The sequence below is a fragment of the Amblyomma americanum genome, chromosome 3 (assembly GCF_052857255.1).
Source record: "Amblyomma americanum isolate KBUSLIRL-KWMA chromosome 3, ASM5285725v1, whole genome shotgun sequence".
In the NCBI taxonomy this organism is placed as follows: Eukaryota; Metazoa; Arthropoda; class Arachnida; order Ixodida; family Ixodidae; genus Amblyomma; species Amblyomma americanum.
This window is the reverse complement of record NC_135499.1, coordinates 151,348,894-151,368,275: the sequence shown is the minus strand read 5'-3', so window position 1 is coordinate 151,368,275 and position 19,382 is coordinate 151,348,894. Positions and strand designations below refer to the sequence as shown.

Sequence of the window (19,382 nt, the reverse complement as noted above, 5' to 3'; positions counted from 1 at the left end):
TCCTTTTCTTTCGCACTTCCATAGTGACTGCTCCTTGGATTTTTATTATAATTATTTTCCCAATTCTTGCTTTCCCCGTGGATCCAAGGACGCCAAGGTACCCAATTCAACAGCCGGTGTCTCTAGCACCACCCGCACTGTAGCTGTTAACTCTACAAGTAGGTGCATCACTTGCCTTTCTATCTGCCGTGTGTGCGCGCAGATATATGGTTTTGGGGGGAAAGGAAATGGCACAGTATCCATCACATCTCTTGAGACACCTGAACCACTCATTAAGGGAAGGGATAAAGGAGGGACTAAGAGAAGAAAGGAAGAAAGAGGTGCCGTATTGGAGGACTCCGGAATAATTTCGACCACCTGGGGATCTTTAATGTGCACTGACATCGCACAGCACAAGGGCACCTTTACGCTCTGCCTCCACTAAAATGAGGCCGCCGCGGTCGGATTCGAACCCGGGTACTCTGGATCAGTAGCCGACTGCCCTAACCACTCAGCCATCACGGCGGGTATGGCCTTCCTGCGTTGTGATTCCGCATCAGTTGAGAATTCAGTGGCCAAATTTTAAGCCTAAAGCCAAAAGCGGGTGCACTCCATGCCTACGAGTGTTTTAGTCTGCACGCATGCGCAGCATGTGACGTACGCGCAATGCCAATATCTAGCCATGTCAGATCTTTGCGTTATGTAAAGGCAGACACGAGGGTGCCCTGCCTTTTCTGCACTGGCACCTGCGAAGCACCATTCACACATTTTTGCATGAAGGAGCATAGAGGCCATGTGGTGGGGGTACACTTTCTTGCACAGAAGCATTTTATATAGTTTTTCTTGCCTCAACTAAGCCGCATGAATGCCCTACAAGTGCCGCTGTTCGCAGTTGCTATGGAAGTTCGTCTTAACCAAACTAGAAGCAAAACAGTCTGTCTTAAGCGTTTTTTCTTGTTTTTACATTGTATTTTATGGGATACCAACCAAATGGTCTCACACATTTGTTCTTATTAGAAAATTCATTTTAACCGAGTTAGTCTCAAATGGCAGTCTACTGTACAGCTATTGCAAAGGCTCAAACTAAGATGGTGCTCTTGAAATTACGCAACAGAAAATTTGTGCTTAATCATACCCTATTCATATTGACAAACTGTGCTCCATCTGACAGCAGTTCACCAACACAACCAAACATCTGTAGTATTAGAACCCTAAAATTTTACCTTCACGCTTTCCATGCTACAGTAAGCAGCCCCAACCCATTTCTCTTCCATCTCGTATTCCAAAAAACAACGACTTGAACATGTACTCAAGAGACCAGGCTTGAAGAAGTGGACATTCTACCTGAAAATTCACTAGCCCTCTGCATGTGCATGCAGTTTCTGACATAAAAAGACCCCTAACACCTGCCTTGTGCCTCAGACACTTCAACACAGCTGGCTCCAACTGACCGTGAGTATGTGCTGCAGGCGGAATGCCAGTAACCAGCGGTGGTGGCGCATCCAAGTGGGAGCCAGGAGTGGGCACTGAACTCCGGCCACTATCCTCTTCCTCATCGCTGCTGCATTCCGTCAGGTCTATGACGACCACCCGAGCCCGCTTGTTAGGCCGTCCAGAAGAATCTCTTGATGCTGAAAGCAGTTCCAAGATAGAACCACTGCTGTTGTAGGTATCGAACGTTTTGGCATCTTCATTACACACAATGCAGGCACAGCAACAGAGCGAGTGCATGGCACACAAGCACTGGACTCAGAGCACAAAAAAAGATGTACAAGGAGCATGTAATTGCCAATCAAGCATGGCACAAAAAGAGTTCACAAAAACAAAGCTTGCAGCTGTCTCAAAATTCACTTGGCACTCTCTGCCTGTGGCACAGTGGAAAGACAAGTGCTCACCCGAAGGTGCTGCAGGTACCGCACTTCGAGAGGTGGATGCCGACGCAGAGGAACTGGGGCTGTTAATGAGGTGAGTCTCCTTCTTGGGCACCAGCGGTGACCAAGAGCCATCTTCATGGAACTGAACTTCGTTGCAGTCGGGCGGTGCCTTGGTAGCAATGTCCATAAACAGCCTGCAGAGAACCGCCAAAGAAAGCCAGAGGCACAAAATGTTGACCAACATACAATAATAGCCCATGTCGAGCAGGTTTGCTGGCTAAGTAGGGAGACACACACCCGTCGATGACCAGTGAGGAAAAGTTGGCCGGCCGGTCACAGACGGGGCATATCCAGGTCGGCTTCTTTTCGTTCATTTGCAGGTAGAGGGAGGCATCAAAACACTGCAGGTGTGGGCACGTGAGTGCTCTGCATGGGATTGCCATGCGCATCTTGCCCAGCTGCGCCATGAGACGAGAGAAGGAAAAGGAATGAGTCCCACTCCCACAAATCAAGTGCACGAAACCGCACCAGTGGAATGTACGAACAACACGAATTCTCGGATGAATTCTCGGTCCACATTACTGGACAGCTCCTTTCGATCCTGCCCCCAATACGTTTGTCTGGAATTTCTACACATTCACAATCGGGGCCCATAGAGGCCTTGTTACAAAGAAACCAAGCGCCGACCTAACATTGCCTGAACTGGGGGCAAATAATCCGGAGTTTGTCGTGACGGCTTCAGTCAAATTACCACCAATGCTATGTTTTGCTAACACAATAACTGGGTTAACTGAGAATTTTATTTAGGCTGAAGCCAAACGAAATGATCCTCCCAGAAGCAACAGGACTCCACTGTATTCAGCAAAAATAATCCACACAGAATTTAAATTGCAACTTTTGCGTTTTAGTAACTCGCTCAGTCAAGCACGCCACTCACCGGACAGATGAGAGACCCACGCAAGCTCGTTGTCGCAATCTCAGAGTCTGGGTCATGCTGTAGCTTTTCTTTGACTGCAAAAAAGTACCCCATGCCCAGAAAGTAAGGAACTGCTATGTCCCATAGAGCTCTCACGCACATCCAAGTGGTGATCATGGCAAGCAATTAGTTTGATCAGCCAGTGCACAGCCCATTGTTCACATTAGATTAGCAGCGTGGAAAGAAAACAGAGCGTTTGGCAGGCATATCAACATTTCATTTTGTGGTCTCATGTACCAGAATCGACTGCCACGTCCCTCAGCACTCACTACACAGTCCAAGTTGCCATCACTACCAATCCTGTTGATTAATAACATGCCCAAAGATAGCCAGTTAAATTCTACCAAACAGCAGAACACAAAACATGGGGATGATTTTCATAGCAAATTTTTCAATCAAGGCCTCTGGACAGTAGCACTAATGGTTACAAAGAGAGGAAAATCAGGACAGCTTCACCAATTACTTGTCGCAAGTGAACTGCAACACCTGAAGCTACAAGTGCTTTCTGGAAGCAAGTTCACGTTGATGCCATGTGTACAAGGCACAAATTTCACAAAGGTAATAAGCTTCAATCAACGCCAGATGTCCCCAACAGAATACCACTAGACATGCTACTAAGCCTACTAGTAATAAGGTTAAGGTACACCAGGATGACATACGGAACAAAATTAATATGCACAAGTTGCAACACCATGCACGTATCAATGCCACTTTCACTCTTCTGTTTTGACACCAGTTGACTAACGATACCTGTGGCATATCTTTAAAGGGATAGCAAACAAAAAATTTGCTGCCAAGGCTTCTGGACCAAATGATAGCTGCGGCAACAAGAGTGACCAAAACATGCACCGTTTTGAAACATAAGTGAGCAGAAAGTAATAAATTTAATGAATATTTCTCAAACCACCGCATCGCAAAAATATGAATGCTGCATTACCTGGAAATATTGTACTTAACACCTGTACAATTGAAGTTGTACGATCAATCAAATGTTTATGTGTGCACTTTGATCATGACATGTCTTGGCATTCCCATATACATTTCCTCGCTGGCAAACTGTCACAGGTGCTAGGTGTTGCTCATTCCCTCAGGTACTTGCCTCAATCCATAAAACTGCTCATTTATAATGCACTTTTTCTCAGTCACCTTAGTTACTGCTGTCTCTTATGGGGGACAACTTCAAATACAAACATTCATAAGCTGTTTGTTTTTCAGAAGAATGTTCTTCGTGTCATATGCAATAAGCCTCCCGATTTTCATTCCGCTCCTCTATTCAGGGCGCTCAGAACTCTAAAATTGCCGGCCTTAATAAACTACCTCTTACTCTCAACTTACAGAAGAGATGCAAAAAATATTGGCATCCTCAGCTTTCTCGCCAATCTCGCAAAATGCACAGCCCCTTACACAACTCGAGCTCCCGAGACTTGGTGTGCTCCTCAACTACGTACTAATTATGGTCAGCAAATGTTATGCCACTGGCTGCCCAGTTTACTGAATGACCTTTCTAGATGTAATATCGATGTGCTTACTTGTTCCACTAGAAATCTGTATGAAATGTTTTTGTGCTCATGACTGCGTACGGTTGTACTTGTACTTTTTTTTTCCTTTTCTTTCTACCTTTATATACATGCATATCTGCATATATTTAATTGTTATATGAATTTTGCCTTTGGTCTTTCATTCTTTTTTTTTCGTTTTTGTTTAATAAGTTTCCCTCCTGCCCTGCTGCTGCCTTTGTAAATGGAATCTGGGGCCAGTCAAGCTGTCTTTGCAGCTTTTTCGCCTTGTTTTCCACCACAACCTTTTACCTGCTTGTTTGTGGAAATAAATCAATCAATCAATCAAGCAGCCACCTGTGAAAGCTCCAACAATACGTGTGACGTCAACCCAACCTGTCGAAAGCTATTGCCAGCACGGACCGCACGAAAGTGGACGCATGTGACATTATTTTGCTTCATCGTGCAGTCTATTTCTTTGGACTTCTTCATGTCCACGCTTCAAGATTCTGTGCCTGCAGTTTGTGACTGTAAACTCTGAGTGACTACTTGCCTGGTTCAGTCAGAATTAATCGAAAATCCCCACTAATCTGCAGCCATGGCGAACCAAAAAAGCAACATCTCGCAGATGGCACCGATAGCACCATCTCGCGCCCGCCAGGAATGAGTACTGTCTCGTTTCAGGCAGGAGCGAGCTTGCGATGCTTCACCTGACCCGCAGAAACTGCATTTATATATGGCTTCCAAGTATGATGCCGCCCCTAAAGCAATGCTTGATCTTTCAGAGTCAACACGCATTCATGCTCGGTTCAACATAAACACTCATAAGCACAGCACAAAGAAGGGAATCCTCAACAGTACGCTGCCAGCTAGCTCCCACTGATCGTAGGCTTGATGTGTCCGCCGGCTCGTAGCTAGGAGCGCACCGAGCACGGCCCAGTGCTCATGAAACATTAAAAATGCAGCAATCCACTCAAAAAGTAACAGGATGATGATAGTATACTTGGGTGATCATAACTTACGACTGAAAATTCATTCTCATTCTTCACGATTTCACTCTTATTATTCTTGAATGTAATCAGAGTTTTTTCCCAGATTTTTTCCCCTCAAAGTCTACCCTCGCGTTTTAATCCAATATCGCACTTCGATTGGCCTAAAGCTGTGCCGCGGTGCAGCCATTTCAAAGCAGTCAGCTTGGTTTCGATTTCTGCAGTTTTGCAATCTTATGCTAGCAACATGGGTACCACAGAAGCCAAATCCTCATCCATCTAAAGTCAAAGCGTTGTTCTCTCATTTTTGTTTGTTTTTTTTTGTCAGTTGCAACCTCGCGCTCAACGAGTCGTCGCGTCGTGTTCTTGTGGCGTCTATCGTGGTGTATTGATTCAATGCATATGAAGGCAACGCGTTGTGCTCAGTACGACGCTCGTTTTCAGCGAAAAGCGATCTGTTAGCTGAAGAGGTCGGGAATTCTGCGGCAGCTCAATGACCTGACCTCAATGAGTCAACCATTCGCGGATGGCAGCTGCAGCGGGAGGGGCTTTTAAAATGTGAACCCGACCGCAAAGGATTTCGTGGGCCTCGCCACGGCCATCATGACGAGCTGGAAAAAAAAGTGGAGGACTTTGTTATCGAGCAGCGCAACTGTCTCATGGGGTTAAGTGTCGAGCTGATCCATTGGAAAGCTAGCGACATTGCTCGAGAGATTGGAAGTTCAGAGCATCTCGTGGGTGGGCCCACACTTTCATGAAGAGGAATGGATTCTCTCTGCAGGAAACAACATCGATACGGCAGAAGTTACCAGGAGACTTCGATAGCGAAAAGGAGGACTCTGTTTCCGAGAACTCTGCCTCCGAAAGAGAGTAAGCTGAATAAACATGTTGGCCACGATGCCTATTAAAGGTACTTTGTTTTGCGTCCTTAAGGGGGGACACGGGTCTTTGGGACCAAAAAATGACCAAAAAGTCGAATTTTCGAAATTGGCATTTTCGGAATCTACAACTATTAATCTCCAGTTTCACAAATTTTTGTCGCCCAGAAATCAATATTTTTGCCGTATTACGAAATGTAAATCACCGCGTCACCCGATTTTGTGCATGAGCAGACGATAAAAACGGTGCATTTTCTACTCCGCGGAACGCTCGTCTCAGCGCGCCGATCGCAGCCATCTTGGTCTCGTTTGAAAGAAGACTCTCTGCGCTTCAATTTCCCGCCGCTTGTGCTTGCATGCCCTGAATGGCCGCGGAGAAAAAGAAGCACAAACAACAAAAAAAGCGCGAGGTCCGATTCGCTGATATGAGCACGTGACTGAAACGAGCCCTCCCATTGGCGGATTCTCGCATGCTTCGTCTGCTAGGCTTGCTGCTGGTCGCTGGCAGACGCGTCCCCGGCGCCATTTTGTTGGAAGAAGCGAGACCGACGCACAACGATGTCGCCGATTAAATTCCACTCGCGGCACAAGTTCGGTCAGAGGAAAAGAAATAAGCGAGTCAACAACCTTCCTTCACGTCCTGCATCATCGGAAAGCACCGATAATGCGCAAGAGCCAGCGGCCGGTGAAGCGGCGTTAGCGGACGACGAAGTAAGCCTAACGAGCTCGGCGACAGCTACGCACAGCGGCCGCATACGCTGCGACACCAGGATGCTACAGCGTTCGGAATTGCTCGAAATTGAAGCGAAAGCTAAAGAAAAGCTACAAGCTCTCGATTCGACTTCAGCAACGCAGAGGAAACAGGATTTCATCGGCAACTGCGACGATCGCCCGCTTCGAGACTCCAACGGCACTGTACACGATACTGCGTTCACTGTTGTGAATCTGGAATCTTTCACCGAACTGCTGAGTGCCGTCAAGTGCAAGGTGTGTGGCGGAAACGTGGGCGTTTCTAAAGGTGATCGTGAATACGGTTTAGCCGTGAGGCTCGCTCTCTTGTGCGTGAACTGCGGCGAGATTTCATCTGCGTGGAGTTCGCCGCGCGCTCAAGGAAGCCAAAAAATAAGTCCATTTACTGTTAATATTCTTGCTGCACGGGCAATGCAAAGTACGGGAAATCGGCAAACCGCACTGAACGATGTCTTTGCAGTAATGAATATCTCCCATAGAGGGCTTCACAGTAACACCTGGCAAGGTTACATGAAAAACAAGCTGACGCCCGCGACAACACGCGCAGCCGAAAAAGTGATGATGGACAGCGCCCGTTCCGTTCGCGAGCTCTACACAGAGTTGCACTTGGACAACCCTGGAAATATCGCTGTCTCGTTCGACGGTTCGTGGATGACCCGGGGTCATTCATCGCACATCGGTGTGGCCGCAGTGATTGAGCTGTTCACTGGACTTGTACTAGACTATGTTGTGTTCAGCAACTTCTGTGCGGGGTGCAAGCGCGGGCCTACGGAAAGTGACCTATCGTATGAGGCATGGAAGAGCAGCCACAGGTGTCAGAAAAACACGGAAAAAAAATCTGGCGAGATGGAAGTGCAGGCTGCACTTGTCATGTTTCAAAGGTCATTAGAGAAACATGGCCTTCGATACACGACAGTTTTGTGTGATGGAGATAGCCGCACATTTCTGGCACTGCAGGAGGCTGATGTGTATGGTTTTATAAAAGTGCAGAAAGAGGACTGCACAAACCATGTGCAAAAGCGCATGGGCACGGCCCTGCGCAATGTGATTGCTAAGCACAAAGGCGAGGGAACAGAGAGCCTCAGTGGCAAAGGCAAGCTCACGGGCGACCTTGTGAACAAGTTGACTGCATACTACAGCTGGGCTCTGAAGTCTCACACCGGAGATGTCGAAGCAATGCAGCAGGCAGTGATGGCCACGTATCACCACGTTACATCAAATGATGATGTGTCAAATCACAGCCTGTGCCCAATGGGCCCAAGCTCATGGTGCTGCCAAAATGCTGCCGCAGCAAAGGGAGAGCCCACTCCGAAGCACAGATATAGCTTGCCATTGCATGTGTGCAAGGCACTATTGCCAATATATCAGCGCTTGGCAGACCGAAAGCTGCTGGAGCGTTGCCAGCGAGGAAAAACTCAAAACAGCAACGAGAGTTTGCACTCGCTAATATGGTCACTGGCACCAAAGGAGCGCCATGCATCATTATTTGCGGTTCAAGCCGCTGTTGCAGAGGCTGTTGTCCGTTTCAATGCAGGCAGTCTTCAAGCGTCTTCCCAAATACTCAGCGAGCTGGACATTAACCTTGGCCTAAGTAACAGGAAGAGGATGGCTGAGAAGGATAGGCGACGAACAACCGAGTCTATGCGCAAACGGGCCTCTTCTGCAAGTGTGCAACGGGCACTGCAAAAGCGGCACTCTACCCACAAGCAGCAGTCAGACTATATGCCTGGTGCTTATTAGCCCCCAGGAAATATAAATATGCAGATATCATCATGAATATTCAATAAATTGTGGCCCATTTGGGTTTTTCTCATTTTTCTCAATTTGCAAATTCTTGCCACCCGGCTGTTTTGGGACAATGATATCTCTGCATCTAGAGCAGATAGAGATGTAATTTTTTTTGCTAAAGGAAGCTTAAGGTGCAGGGGTTGCAATGTTCAAGACAGAATTCCCCTATCATGTTTCAAAAATTAATGATTTTGCAAACTTTTGAATGCTTGACAAGCACATTTTGAACGTTGATGTTCAAAGTTTCATTAAATTACACACATGGATAAAATGGAAAAACTGCCTTGAACATTGCATTCTCTATTCATTAGGCTATGTAGCCATGTTTAAAAAATTAATTTTTGCCAAGCCATTTTCATTGTAGTGAGGTTCTAATTAATGACTAATTAATGTGATGTAACTTGGGTAATAACTAGCTTAGAAAAAAAGAAAGGCATATTTGAAATCAGCACAAAAAACTGGGCAATATAGTTAAATTTCATTATTATTGGCATAGAAATAATGAAAATAGCTTTAAGACCAGTGTCCCCCCTTAAGCCTCGCGTCACATTCGTGGTTTTATTTTTTCCCGCTGGGCAGCATGTAAAGTCACCCCTCGTGTTACATTCGCAGTCGCGTTACATTCGAGTAAATACGGTATGTGGAACTGAATCAAGCATGAGCACACAATGCCTGCTAGCTGAATTCCTGACCACCACTCACTCCGAGTGTTCCTTTTCCACTTGACCAATCAACAAGTATTCTTTCCCCACCCCCTTCACAATGCAGCAAAACATCATGCCTTTAGAACCTTGCATGAGGTTGCACATTTGTAATAAATATATGCATCTATCTGTTCTGTGCAACATCAGTGCAATACCTTTGTTGTGCAAAGCAAAGCAGACGTACAGCATTTGCCTGAACAGTGTGTCGTATCTTCAAAACAGCTCACGACCAATGCCACATCCTGTACCCACATCACACGAGCACAGTTAATGGCACTAGGTACCAAGGTGCCAGAGGACTTCGACTTCTTTTCCATGGAGTCATTTTTGAAGCTAGTCCTCTAAAGCCCCAAGGCCGCTTGCGCGAAGCCAACTAGTCCAGTATGCAGCGCCGTAGTCTTATCCACAGCCTAGACTGTCAGTTTTGCGAAAGGGAAATGCAGTCTCTGGCTCGCCTTGACAGTAAACATCTCAACCACGCATTGAGGGAAGAAAAACCATAAAAGCCAACTACAAGCTTTAGTTACCAGTCAGCGTTCGTGCTTTTTGTTCATTCTAGTCTCTGCGCAGAAATGTGAAGTAGATGGAAACTGGAGTTCATGATCAGTATTCATGTTCTTTTTTTTTACTCATGGCACAGTTGAAGAGTCCACCAACGAAGTTACCCAGTTACTGCACCTTTTGTTTCCCCAAAACCAAAGGAGAGTTTAGATTGAAAATAAGACTAGGCTGGGAACTAAACTCGCTTCATGCAAGTGGGCCCAGGTTCACTGCCAGTGATGTTAGGGTGATGACAACTCACTCATTGCTCTAGTGTGGTCTGGATTCCGCATGCCCGTCGCCCTTAACCGCTGGAGCAGAGTTGTTGCTGTAAGCTTCCGCACCAGGTACACACCTAAGGCATACGCCTGCACACACAGAAACACACAAAAAAAAATCTTTTCCACCTCAAAGAACTCTGCCCTGTAGTTCAACAGCCACTAATACAGTTAGACCATAACACATACACAAAAAAAGCAGCACAACCCTGTCCACTCCGAGAAAGCTAAGGCTGCAGTTATAAAAAGGACGACACCTAAACCCTCTAAAATCAAAACACACAATTTATTTTTTTTAAAAAAGCCGAGATTTTACTGACACTGCAGTTATCTTCCACACAACGGCAAGACCACGACGAGGTCTTATTGTAGTGCACCGGCAACAGTGTGTGAAAATGAAAAACGTTGCCAATGATTAGTTGATGGCTACAATGCTTGACCCGCAATGGTGCAGTCCGTCAGTGTTCATGTCATCCTGTACCACATAGCGAGATTTCCTCAGTATGAAACACCAACTAGACCCCGCTCTTGCCTTGTCAAATTAAGTGCTTACATTTTCTTCTACCTTTCACGCTTCATTACAGTCAAATGCGTAAACATTAGAAATTTCATAAAGTTTGCAAGTACAGTAGAACCGCTCTATAGTAAAGTGACTCAGACCAGCAGAAATCTTTGCTATATCAGTGTCTCTACTTTATCAGTTTTTGGTGATGGCATGGCTCTGAGGATGCTCTCGGTAATTAATTGGCCACTTCTTAAACACAACAGTTGGTTTATAAAAGAAATTGACAAATACCTTCCATCCTGCTCTTTTGTCCCTTTATGTGATAACTATTTATTTTCAGCCATCACATTTCTTATCATCACGTTTTCAATTTTGTTGACGTCTTGAGGAAGTACTGCATTTGCACAAATACAATGCAGCTACAAATATAACGAGAGTTTGATTTTATGTGGAAAACAAAGTTTTGCGTGACCACTGCATCATTTTCTGCTGCCTCAGCGTCATTTAAGAGAAAACAGTTAAACGTGCGACACAATCAGGGTGCAGCGATACCGCTTACGCAGTGCTTCCGTTTCTTGCCGTTGGTTCCCTGTGCTCTGCGCTACCTTGCTGCGAATGTTCGCTCTTTCCTTCCCTTCCCTGCTCTTCAAGGCATTTTTACTGTCTGTCGTTTCTCAGCGACCTGTGCCTCATTCTTTCTGCGTTCATAGCCAGCTTTACTCTTTTTTTTTTCCTCACGCGCCGCACGCTTTGTCTCACGGCCCCAAGGATTTAAAGAAGTTGGCTTCTCCTCACATCTTACAAGCTTGGTGGTGAAGCTATGTCAAGAGCACCATTTTATCATTTTTGGTATGCATTTGAGTACATTTGAGTTGCCACTTCTGTAAGCAGTCTTGCTGATTTTTGCCAGCATTACCCTGCACTTTGTCCACCCACCACAATAATCAACAAAGCTGCACTGGTCACAAACAATAGGAGGAATATGACAGTCAGTGAAAAGCTTTGTATTGTAACAGCAACATACCCGGCCATACTCGGACAGCCAGGTGACTGAGATGTGGTTGGAAACTGTGGGGGAAAGACGGCACATGCTGACAATATTGATCGGCCGGCTTGGTCGCTTGGGCTCCATGCCAGGCTTGTTGGTGGGGATTGGCGTTGGCAATGGACAGACCTGGGTAGCAAAAAAAAAAAAAAAATTAAAGCACAGTGACATTAAGCACAAAGCTAAGGCAGCATTTTGCATTACAACATATTTACTTGCATAATTTGCGCGCTTTTTTTTTTCTTTAAATTAAAGCTTCAAAAAAGGGGGTCTGCAAATTACGTGAAAATTTTCTGAAGATGTTTTAAAGGACGCTATACAGGTCATAACGTGTAATATTACTGTATGTTGCCGCCTGTATGTACACTACTCACCCCCCCCCCCTGCAATCTTGCACCCCTAGGGTGCTGATCAACAAAAAAAAAAAGACTCCAAATGCAAGATGCATACCCCTGCCGCCCTGCTCCACTTTATGTAGTCCACCGCAGGATGGCATAAAGCCATGTGCGCAGCTCTAGCAATAAACACGCAATGATACAATCACAAAGCCAAAGTGGGAGGCAAAAGAAGGGCCATGAGATGGCACCCTCATGTGCAGCCCAGCTGCCTAGCCACGAACCAAACAGCAAACAGTTCTGCAGTTTCAGATTCAGGCACATGCACAACTGTTCGTCCGGGAAAGTGAGCCAGGTAAATGGCACACAATTTGTGCCTTTCGGAACCGCAGATGGCAACATGGCCACGCCAATCTTCTCAAGGCTGCCTTGCACAAACCTGTCCACGTGCTAGTGATCTGGCAGGAACAGCAGAGAGTGCAAAATATGCAAGTTTTTTTCTTTTCAAAATGCGAGCTTTCAAAAAGTTGGGGGTACAAAAATTATGCGCGGGCTAAAGTTATGCAAGTAACTCTGGTATCTGCATTGCAACTGGTAATGTTAACTGCCATCAAGCCTATTGAATGCTCACTGCTCCAAACCTTCACATTTACTTGAATAAGCGAGGAAAGAAACCACGGGCCTCCAATGTACTTGCCTTGGAGTTCACTTTCACACACATGCTCGGAGGGTAGTTGTCATCCTGCTCACAGCTTGTTTCCAGTAGACAAAATCGAAGCAGCACTTGCACTGTGAATTCAGTTTTTGTTCCTATACTGTAGTCCCTGGAACAGTGGAAGTCAAAAAACTGCCAATGAGCACTACCTCCTGCCTCCCCGCAGGCACAACCTACACGACCTTCTCTTCAAGATGAGCTTAAGCAGCTGCAGACGTCACTAGGAAAACATGTCCTACTGACCCAACCTGCACCTTTTCCTAGCCCTATTGCCACCCGGCCAGACAAAATACCATGCTACAGGCAATGATAGGAAATGAAGATGGCACAATGCAAGTCATTCCATAAAGCAGGCATCATGAACAGCAAAAGCTTATGAATTCAACATTCATTCTGTGGTGAAGTTGCACAACCTGGAATCTTTGCTGAATTAAAAAGCCCACAATCAACTGTAAACTGTGCTCCTCAATTTTAGGCTGCGTGCTCAGGCAGTAAAGACAGGTAAAAACAATAAGCCATTGCGACAGTACACTCCACAGCAATTATGCATTTGCATGGGTACTAGAATAGGCAGCAGTGCATTGCAGAAAAATGAGAGATATTGCTTTCTTAAGGGGGGACACTGGTTTTAGACCTATTTTCCTTATTTTTAGTCCAATCCTAATGAAACTGTATGACGTTGCTCAATTTTTATACTGATTTCAAATATGAAATTGCTTTTTTAATTAAATCATTAGTTCCTAAGATAATTACTTTTAATTAGTCATTTATTAGTACCTCGCTACAAAAAAATGGCTCAATAAAAAATAATGTTTAACCCATGGCTACATAGTATGGTGAGTAATGAGTGCTATAATCAAAGCAGTTTTTCCATTTTATCCTCATTAGTAATTTTACAGCACTTAGAATAGCAGCATTCAAAGTGTGAATATCGTGCATCGATAAACTTTGCAAAATTATGAATTCTTGATGCATTATTGAACAATTGTGCTTCGATTATTGCATACATTGTGCCTTCAGCTTCTCTTAGCAAACAATATGACATGTCTATCTGTCCTAGACGTTGAGATGTTGACGTACTAAGACAGCCAGGTGTCCAAAATTTTCACGGTGTTAAATCGGCTGCTCCTGAACAAATTGAGCCCACACAGTGATCTAAATTTAATATGGTCAAAATACCGATTTCCTGGAGGAGAAAACTGGTGGAGTTGAAGAATAATAGCTACAAGCTCGAAAAATGTCATTTTTAAAAAATTGATTTTTGGGTCGTTTTTTGGTCCCAGAGACCAGTGTCTCCTCTTAACAGGAACACTTGCTGCACAATTCCATTCTTTCGATGAAGCATGAAAATTTACCTTGAACTGACAATGTCGTTCACTTGTTGAGGAGTGAAGTGGAACACGAAGCTGTTCTCCTGAAACCTTGTGCTGTTGTTGGGCACTGCAAAATGAATTGGAGCAATGCCTGATGCAAAGCTATGCAGCATATGATATACTTTACCAGCTGCCAAAAGAAAATTTTCCGCCCATGTAGTTCACAAGAGTAGAAGATGTACCATCGCGACGGAAAGAAACGTGAACAATGCGGCGCCTTTGCACTCCGCTGTTAAAATTTCTTTTGGTCGCGCTTTTACCAGGGTGATAAGAAAAAGACGTTAGAGTCAGCCTACAATGCATCACGGATGACTCTAGCGTCTTTTAGCTACCACCGAAGTAAGAGCACCATGAAAAGAAATGCGAATAGCAGAGCGCCTCAGCTCTGCTCTGTTCGTGTTTCTTTCCATCACCCCTGTACATGAAATGCCTCGCTGCCTACGCTGCTGACACGAATACAGTCAAGTCCACCGAACTTGACGGACACGTGGATCGCGCTCGTTGCATCCGAAGTTTGTAGCGAGTGGACTTGCCCTATTACAGCAAAAAAAAATACACTCAGACAAAAGTGGCGTTTATTTCTTTTAGAAGTGCAAGCTTAGTGGATATCTGTTTCTTAAACTCAGACCTTATCAAGCCACTTTCTAAGCTCTCTAGAACTGTCATGTGCTCCTAAGAGACTTGCTGTGGATGAGCTGCTTTAGGGGCACAATAATACCAATACATATTGAAACGCCCACGGTGACTGATGGTAGATCGGCAATCTTCGTCTGCGATCCTCGACAAAAATGCAGTGATGACACTACCACAGTGCATGCGAGAGCAGAGCCTCTGCTGCATGCACACTGCCTGCATGCAGTAGCGCAGATCCGAGGCACATGACCAGGTGGGCCAGTAACGCATACCTTGTGACTTGAATACAAACTTCTTACATCGCTGTCATTGGCTGATCATCGAGTGTGTGCAGTAGTTCCACTTTCAATGCTGTCCCCGTCTCGGTCTTGCCACGCTTCTGCTTCCTTAACATTAATACTTCGCCAAGTTGGCACACACGCACGCACGCACCAATTGAAATCCTAGACTGATGGAGCACTCTTGGCCAGAGATTAACTGCAGTTGTAATGCCACCTTTATTACTTTTTCGGTGCTCAACATGGGAACTAGGAGACGTTCTTCCATCACCGAATTGGTGGACAGTGCGCATTTTTCGACTATGGGGGCGATTTTACGGCACCTTTCCATTCGTTATACCCGAGAAGTGCGACCACAGTTGTTCATTGTATCTGAAACCCAGAGCCGTAGCCCTAACACACACTTTGACGGCAGGTCCACCCACGTTCGTATTAAGAGAGCGTTCATTATAACTGTGGCAGTTTAAGTGGACTCGACTGTACACGAGTTGTTCTGCAGGACCAGAACAGCACATTCCAGAACAGATAGCCATGCTCTATGAAAATGTTAACAGTAGCAGTGTGTGACATGAGGACAAATTGGCCAGCTCATATAAAGCAACACTTCAGCTGTTTGTTATTCTTGCTATGAGTGAAACCTGCCACACACAAATTGCATTTTCACCTTGCCCCGATCCAGTTTCATTGCACTTACTAAGACTGGCTGGCCGATGGAGTTCAGCCAAAATGTCATAGAACGGCAAGCGCTTGAAGCGCACATCCGGGTGAACTGGGTATGAATGGGTGCTGTGGCTGCTTGGAGCAGCGGTAGCGCCACCAGGGCCCATGAGGGGAGGTGGCGGAGGGGGCGGGGCCACGTGGTGCAGCTTGGACGAGTAGTCCCCCCCGTGCAGAGGCTGCAGAGGCGGTGGTCCTGCCCCGCCCCCTCCACCATGGTGGCCAGCCATCAGGCTGCTGGCACGGGTAGCTGCACTGGAGGGGAGGTAGGCACTGGGACCCTTCAGACTACTGCCGGATGCAGGACCACACAGCCTTGGGTCGGATGCATCCACGGATGAGTGCGAACTGGCACCCACAGCATTGCTGGGGAACCGACGCCTGCATGGAGAAGACAGGAGTGATCAGGGTGGCAGTACACACACACGCCACATGTCAAGTGTCGTGCCTCATCAACAAGAGCAGACAAGGCACCAGAGTACAGGAAAATAACACAACACGTTGCAGGTGATATTGCATAGCCAGGTTGCCCAGACCTTTGAATGGCCCGATGTGCAAAGGAGAGGGTGCATTTCCACGAACTGACCTCTTAATTCACTTCGGAAACTTTTGTTCTCAGAACCGGTGGTACTTGTTATCTTCAGCGAAGAAACATTCTGCAGATTCAAGTGCAGCATCCACTTCAGCTGCAGTCGGTAGTAGCTACATTACAAAACTAGCCAAGCACTGTGGAAGCCAAGGCCTGCCTCAGCTAATCGGGAGCAGAGTTCACGGAGCTGTTCCAGCAAAAAGAACACGAGAAAGTTCTCTACAACCGCTCAAGGTATGTACAGTAAAACCTCAATATAATGAACACCGATATTACGAATTATTGAGCCAAGCATGTACTAGGTGATTCCTGCAGTGTACAAGAACCTCAGAGCATTTCCAGTTGCTACAAACAATCTTTGACCAAAGCCTTTTCCAAGCAATGCACCCACTGTGAGAGTAGACAGCAGGGAGACACATCAAACATGTTCAACCCGGAATTTCCAGCACGTTATTACAAGCACGACTTTGGCTAGCCTCTCATGCCCCTGCCACCGATGCCGAGCATGGATAACTGTGGTCAGTCACAGACTCCAGTGCTGCAGCTGATAATTGCACTATGCTTATACGGTGTGGGCACATTTCGAATCATCACTGGAAACCTGAGCAATGTTTCACAGCCTGCAGAGTGCATCCAAAGGCTAATCACAAACTCACTCTCCGTGGTGATTTCCGCAGACGACAGCGCACTTGTGTAGAATGATGTGTTGCATACAGGAAGCTGGCAGTCTCCAGAGGCACAGCTGAGCAGTGCAAACATCTGCGCTGCGTCTGTGCTACGTCTTCAGACACAAGCCGGCATTGCCTAAGCAATGCATGGGTTCGCTCGTTCCATGGATGGGATATTCGTGGTCGGCACCAGAGCATGGCTTTTCATGTGCGTTAACAATTACGGCTCTCAGCTTGCTTTCAAACCGCAAGTAGCATTTGCTCCTGGAGAGCCCAGTTTCTTAGTATGGGTATATGTGATGCAACGCGCTGTGTAGAACCACACAAGTTTTCACCACTCACCCCCAAGGGTGAGAAATTCTACACTTATCCCAAGAAGTCACCAGGTTTCAGACCATTCCTTAATGATCTACATCATATCCTTTATACACTATCACTGGTGGCGAATGTTGCCACACACGAAAGCGTTTCCGGCCGTTTTCCACTGCTGTTGTTTTCAAGTAGCCCACAAAAAAGATGTTTTACTAAGTTGTGAACATCGACGCCGCTTGTGAAGGTTGTTCAAAAGGCTCAACAGTACAAAATACAGTGCAGACCGTTTATAAAGTCAGTCGCGGGAGTCGCAAAAATCCGCGCTATAAGCGGTACCGCGTTATAACCAAAACGTCGCGTTTTTAGGCTCTTATTCGTGCCGAACGGGCAACCTACCTTTCAAACACACATATTGCACATATTGCACACACACACACATACAAAATAATGGCAACTGAACACCATGTTTGCATCACAATTGCACATGCACACACATACAAAATAATCTCAAATTGAACACGAAAAATGTTTGCGTCAAAAGTGAATCAGCGGAAGAATGCGGTGATTTTTGTTTGGCGGTGTTTTTTCACTGCACTTCAAATGATTTCGTCCTCAACAAGGCTTAAACACTGAAGCGATTTGTCGCTCAAACTGTTTTTCGCGCAGTACATTTTCACTCTGCACAGGTATTCGAGCGCATCTTTGCACGGCACATCTGGAATCGGGTCTCCATCGTCCTCGCTGTCCGACTCATCTTCGGTTGCAAGCTCCACATCACTGCGCACCTCTGCGACAATCGCATCGTCCGTGCTTGCTTCCTCGCAGAGAGCCAACTCATTTTCATCAGCATCGACATATTCTTCAAAAGTGTCCACCGCAGAAACAAAGTTACTCTCAACAAGGCCGGACCACACGTCGTCGGCGTTGACTATCCTATCGATGGCAACGTCGCTCTGCTCATCGGCTTCAAGAGCCTCATCACGTACAAATCCAGCCTTTCGAAAGCACTTACTTATTGTTTCGGCTTTCAACTGCCACCACGAAGCAACACCCATGTCGATGGCACCCGTTAAATGCACCTTAAGGGGCTGCTGCTGCTGTATGTCAAGCAAAACTCTTTCACAGATGCGCTTCTTGTAGAGGGCCTTTACAGTGGCGATGATGTCCTGGTCAAGGGGCTGACATTTAGCGGTAGTGTTTGCTGCCAAAAATTTCAATTTGACTGCAGCCAACTTTGGCTGGACGTTATGAGCAGTGCAATTGTTAAGGATAAGCACAACCCACCGCTTCTCTGCCACCATATCCTCGTCAAACTTGCAAAGCCAGTTCGTAAACATCTCTTACGTCATCCACACTTTTTTGTTTGATTTGTACGCCACTGGCAGGTACTCTCGCCTTTTGAAGCAACGCGGCCTCGCCTATTTTCCCATGACAAACAGGCGACGCTTGTCGCTTCCGTCGATATTTGCGCAAAACAGCACAGTTATGCGCTTCTTTGAAGACTTCCGGCCAGAGCAGGGTTCGCCTCTCAGCACGAGAGTGCGGTTCGGCAGTAGGTTATAAAATATGCCAGCTTCGTCAGCATTGTATATGTCCCTGCCAGCATATATTGACAGTATGGTTTCTAAATTTAAGCGGAGCCAGACTGCGATGACTTGTCGTAAACTTCTCCACTTTCGCCACACACAACTTTGCAGCTGATGCCATGACGGTCTTTGAACCGTTGAATCCATCCATTAAGTGGATTAAAGTCATTGTGGCCTAAAAGAACACCAAAGCAGCTAGCTTTTTGTTGGAGTGTGGGGCCACTTACTGGTATACTCTGAGCCCGCACTTCCCGAAACCACCTCGAAAGTGCCGCGTCCACGTCCTCGTACTTAGACGCATGAATTCTCTTTCGTGACTGCGAAGACGAATCTTGCTGCAGTTGCTGCCGCACCTTCTCCCGATTCTTGAAGAT

General features: G+C 46.1%; 1 protein-coding gene across 5 annotated transcripts in view; it reads right to left on the bottom strand.

Annotated features, from left to right (window-relative positions):
- The window catches only part of LOC144125184 (E3 SUMO-protein ligase PIAS2-like), a 129,195-nt gene that overhangs the window by 28,479 nt on the left and 81,334 nt on the right, over window positions 1-19,382 (bottom strand). For all 5 annotated transcript variants that reach the window (XR_013313345.1, XM_077658351.1, XM_077658352.1 and 2 more), the window contains 9 exons: window positions 15,831-16,234; window positions 14,208-14,292; window positions 12,835-12,961; window positions 11,782-11,931; window positions 10,237-10,342; window positions 2,791-2,864; window positions 2,151-2,311; window positions 1,875-2,047; window positions 1,431-1,610 (listed from right to left, as the gene is read on the bottom strand). Coding sequence is in view for 4 of the 5 variants with exons in the window: in XM_077658351.1 (XP_077514477.1) it covers window positions 1,431-1,610; window positions 1,875-2,047; window positions 2,151-2,311; window positions 2,791-2,864; window positions 10,237-10,342; window positions 11,782-11,931; window positions 12,835-12,961; window positions 14,208-14,292; window positions 15,831-16,234 (1,460 nt within the window). In the remaining variant the exon portion in view is untranslated. The remainder of the gene's footprint in view (window positions 1-1,430; window positions 1,611-1,874; window positions 2,048-2,150; window positions 2,312-2,790; window positions 2,865-10,236; window positions 10,343-11,781; window positions 11,932-12,834; window positions 12,962-14,207; window positions 14,293-15,830; window positions 16,235-19,382) is intronic.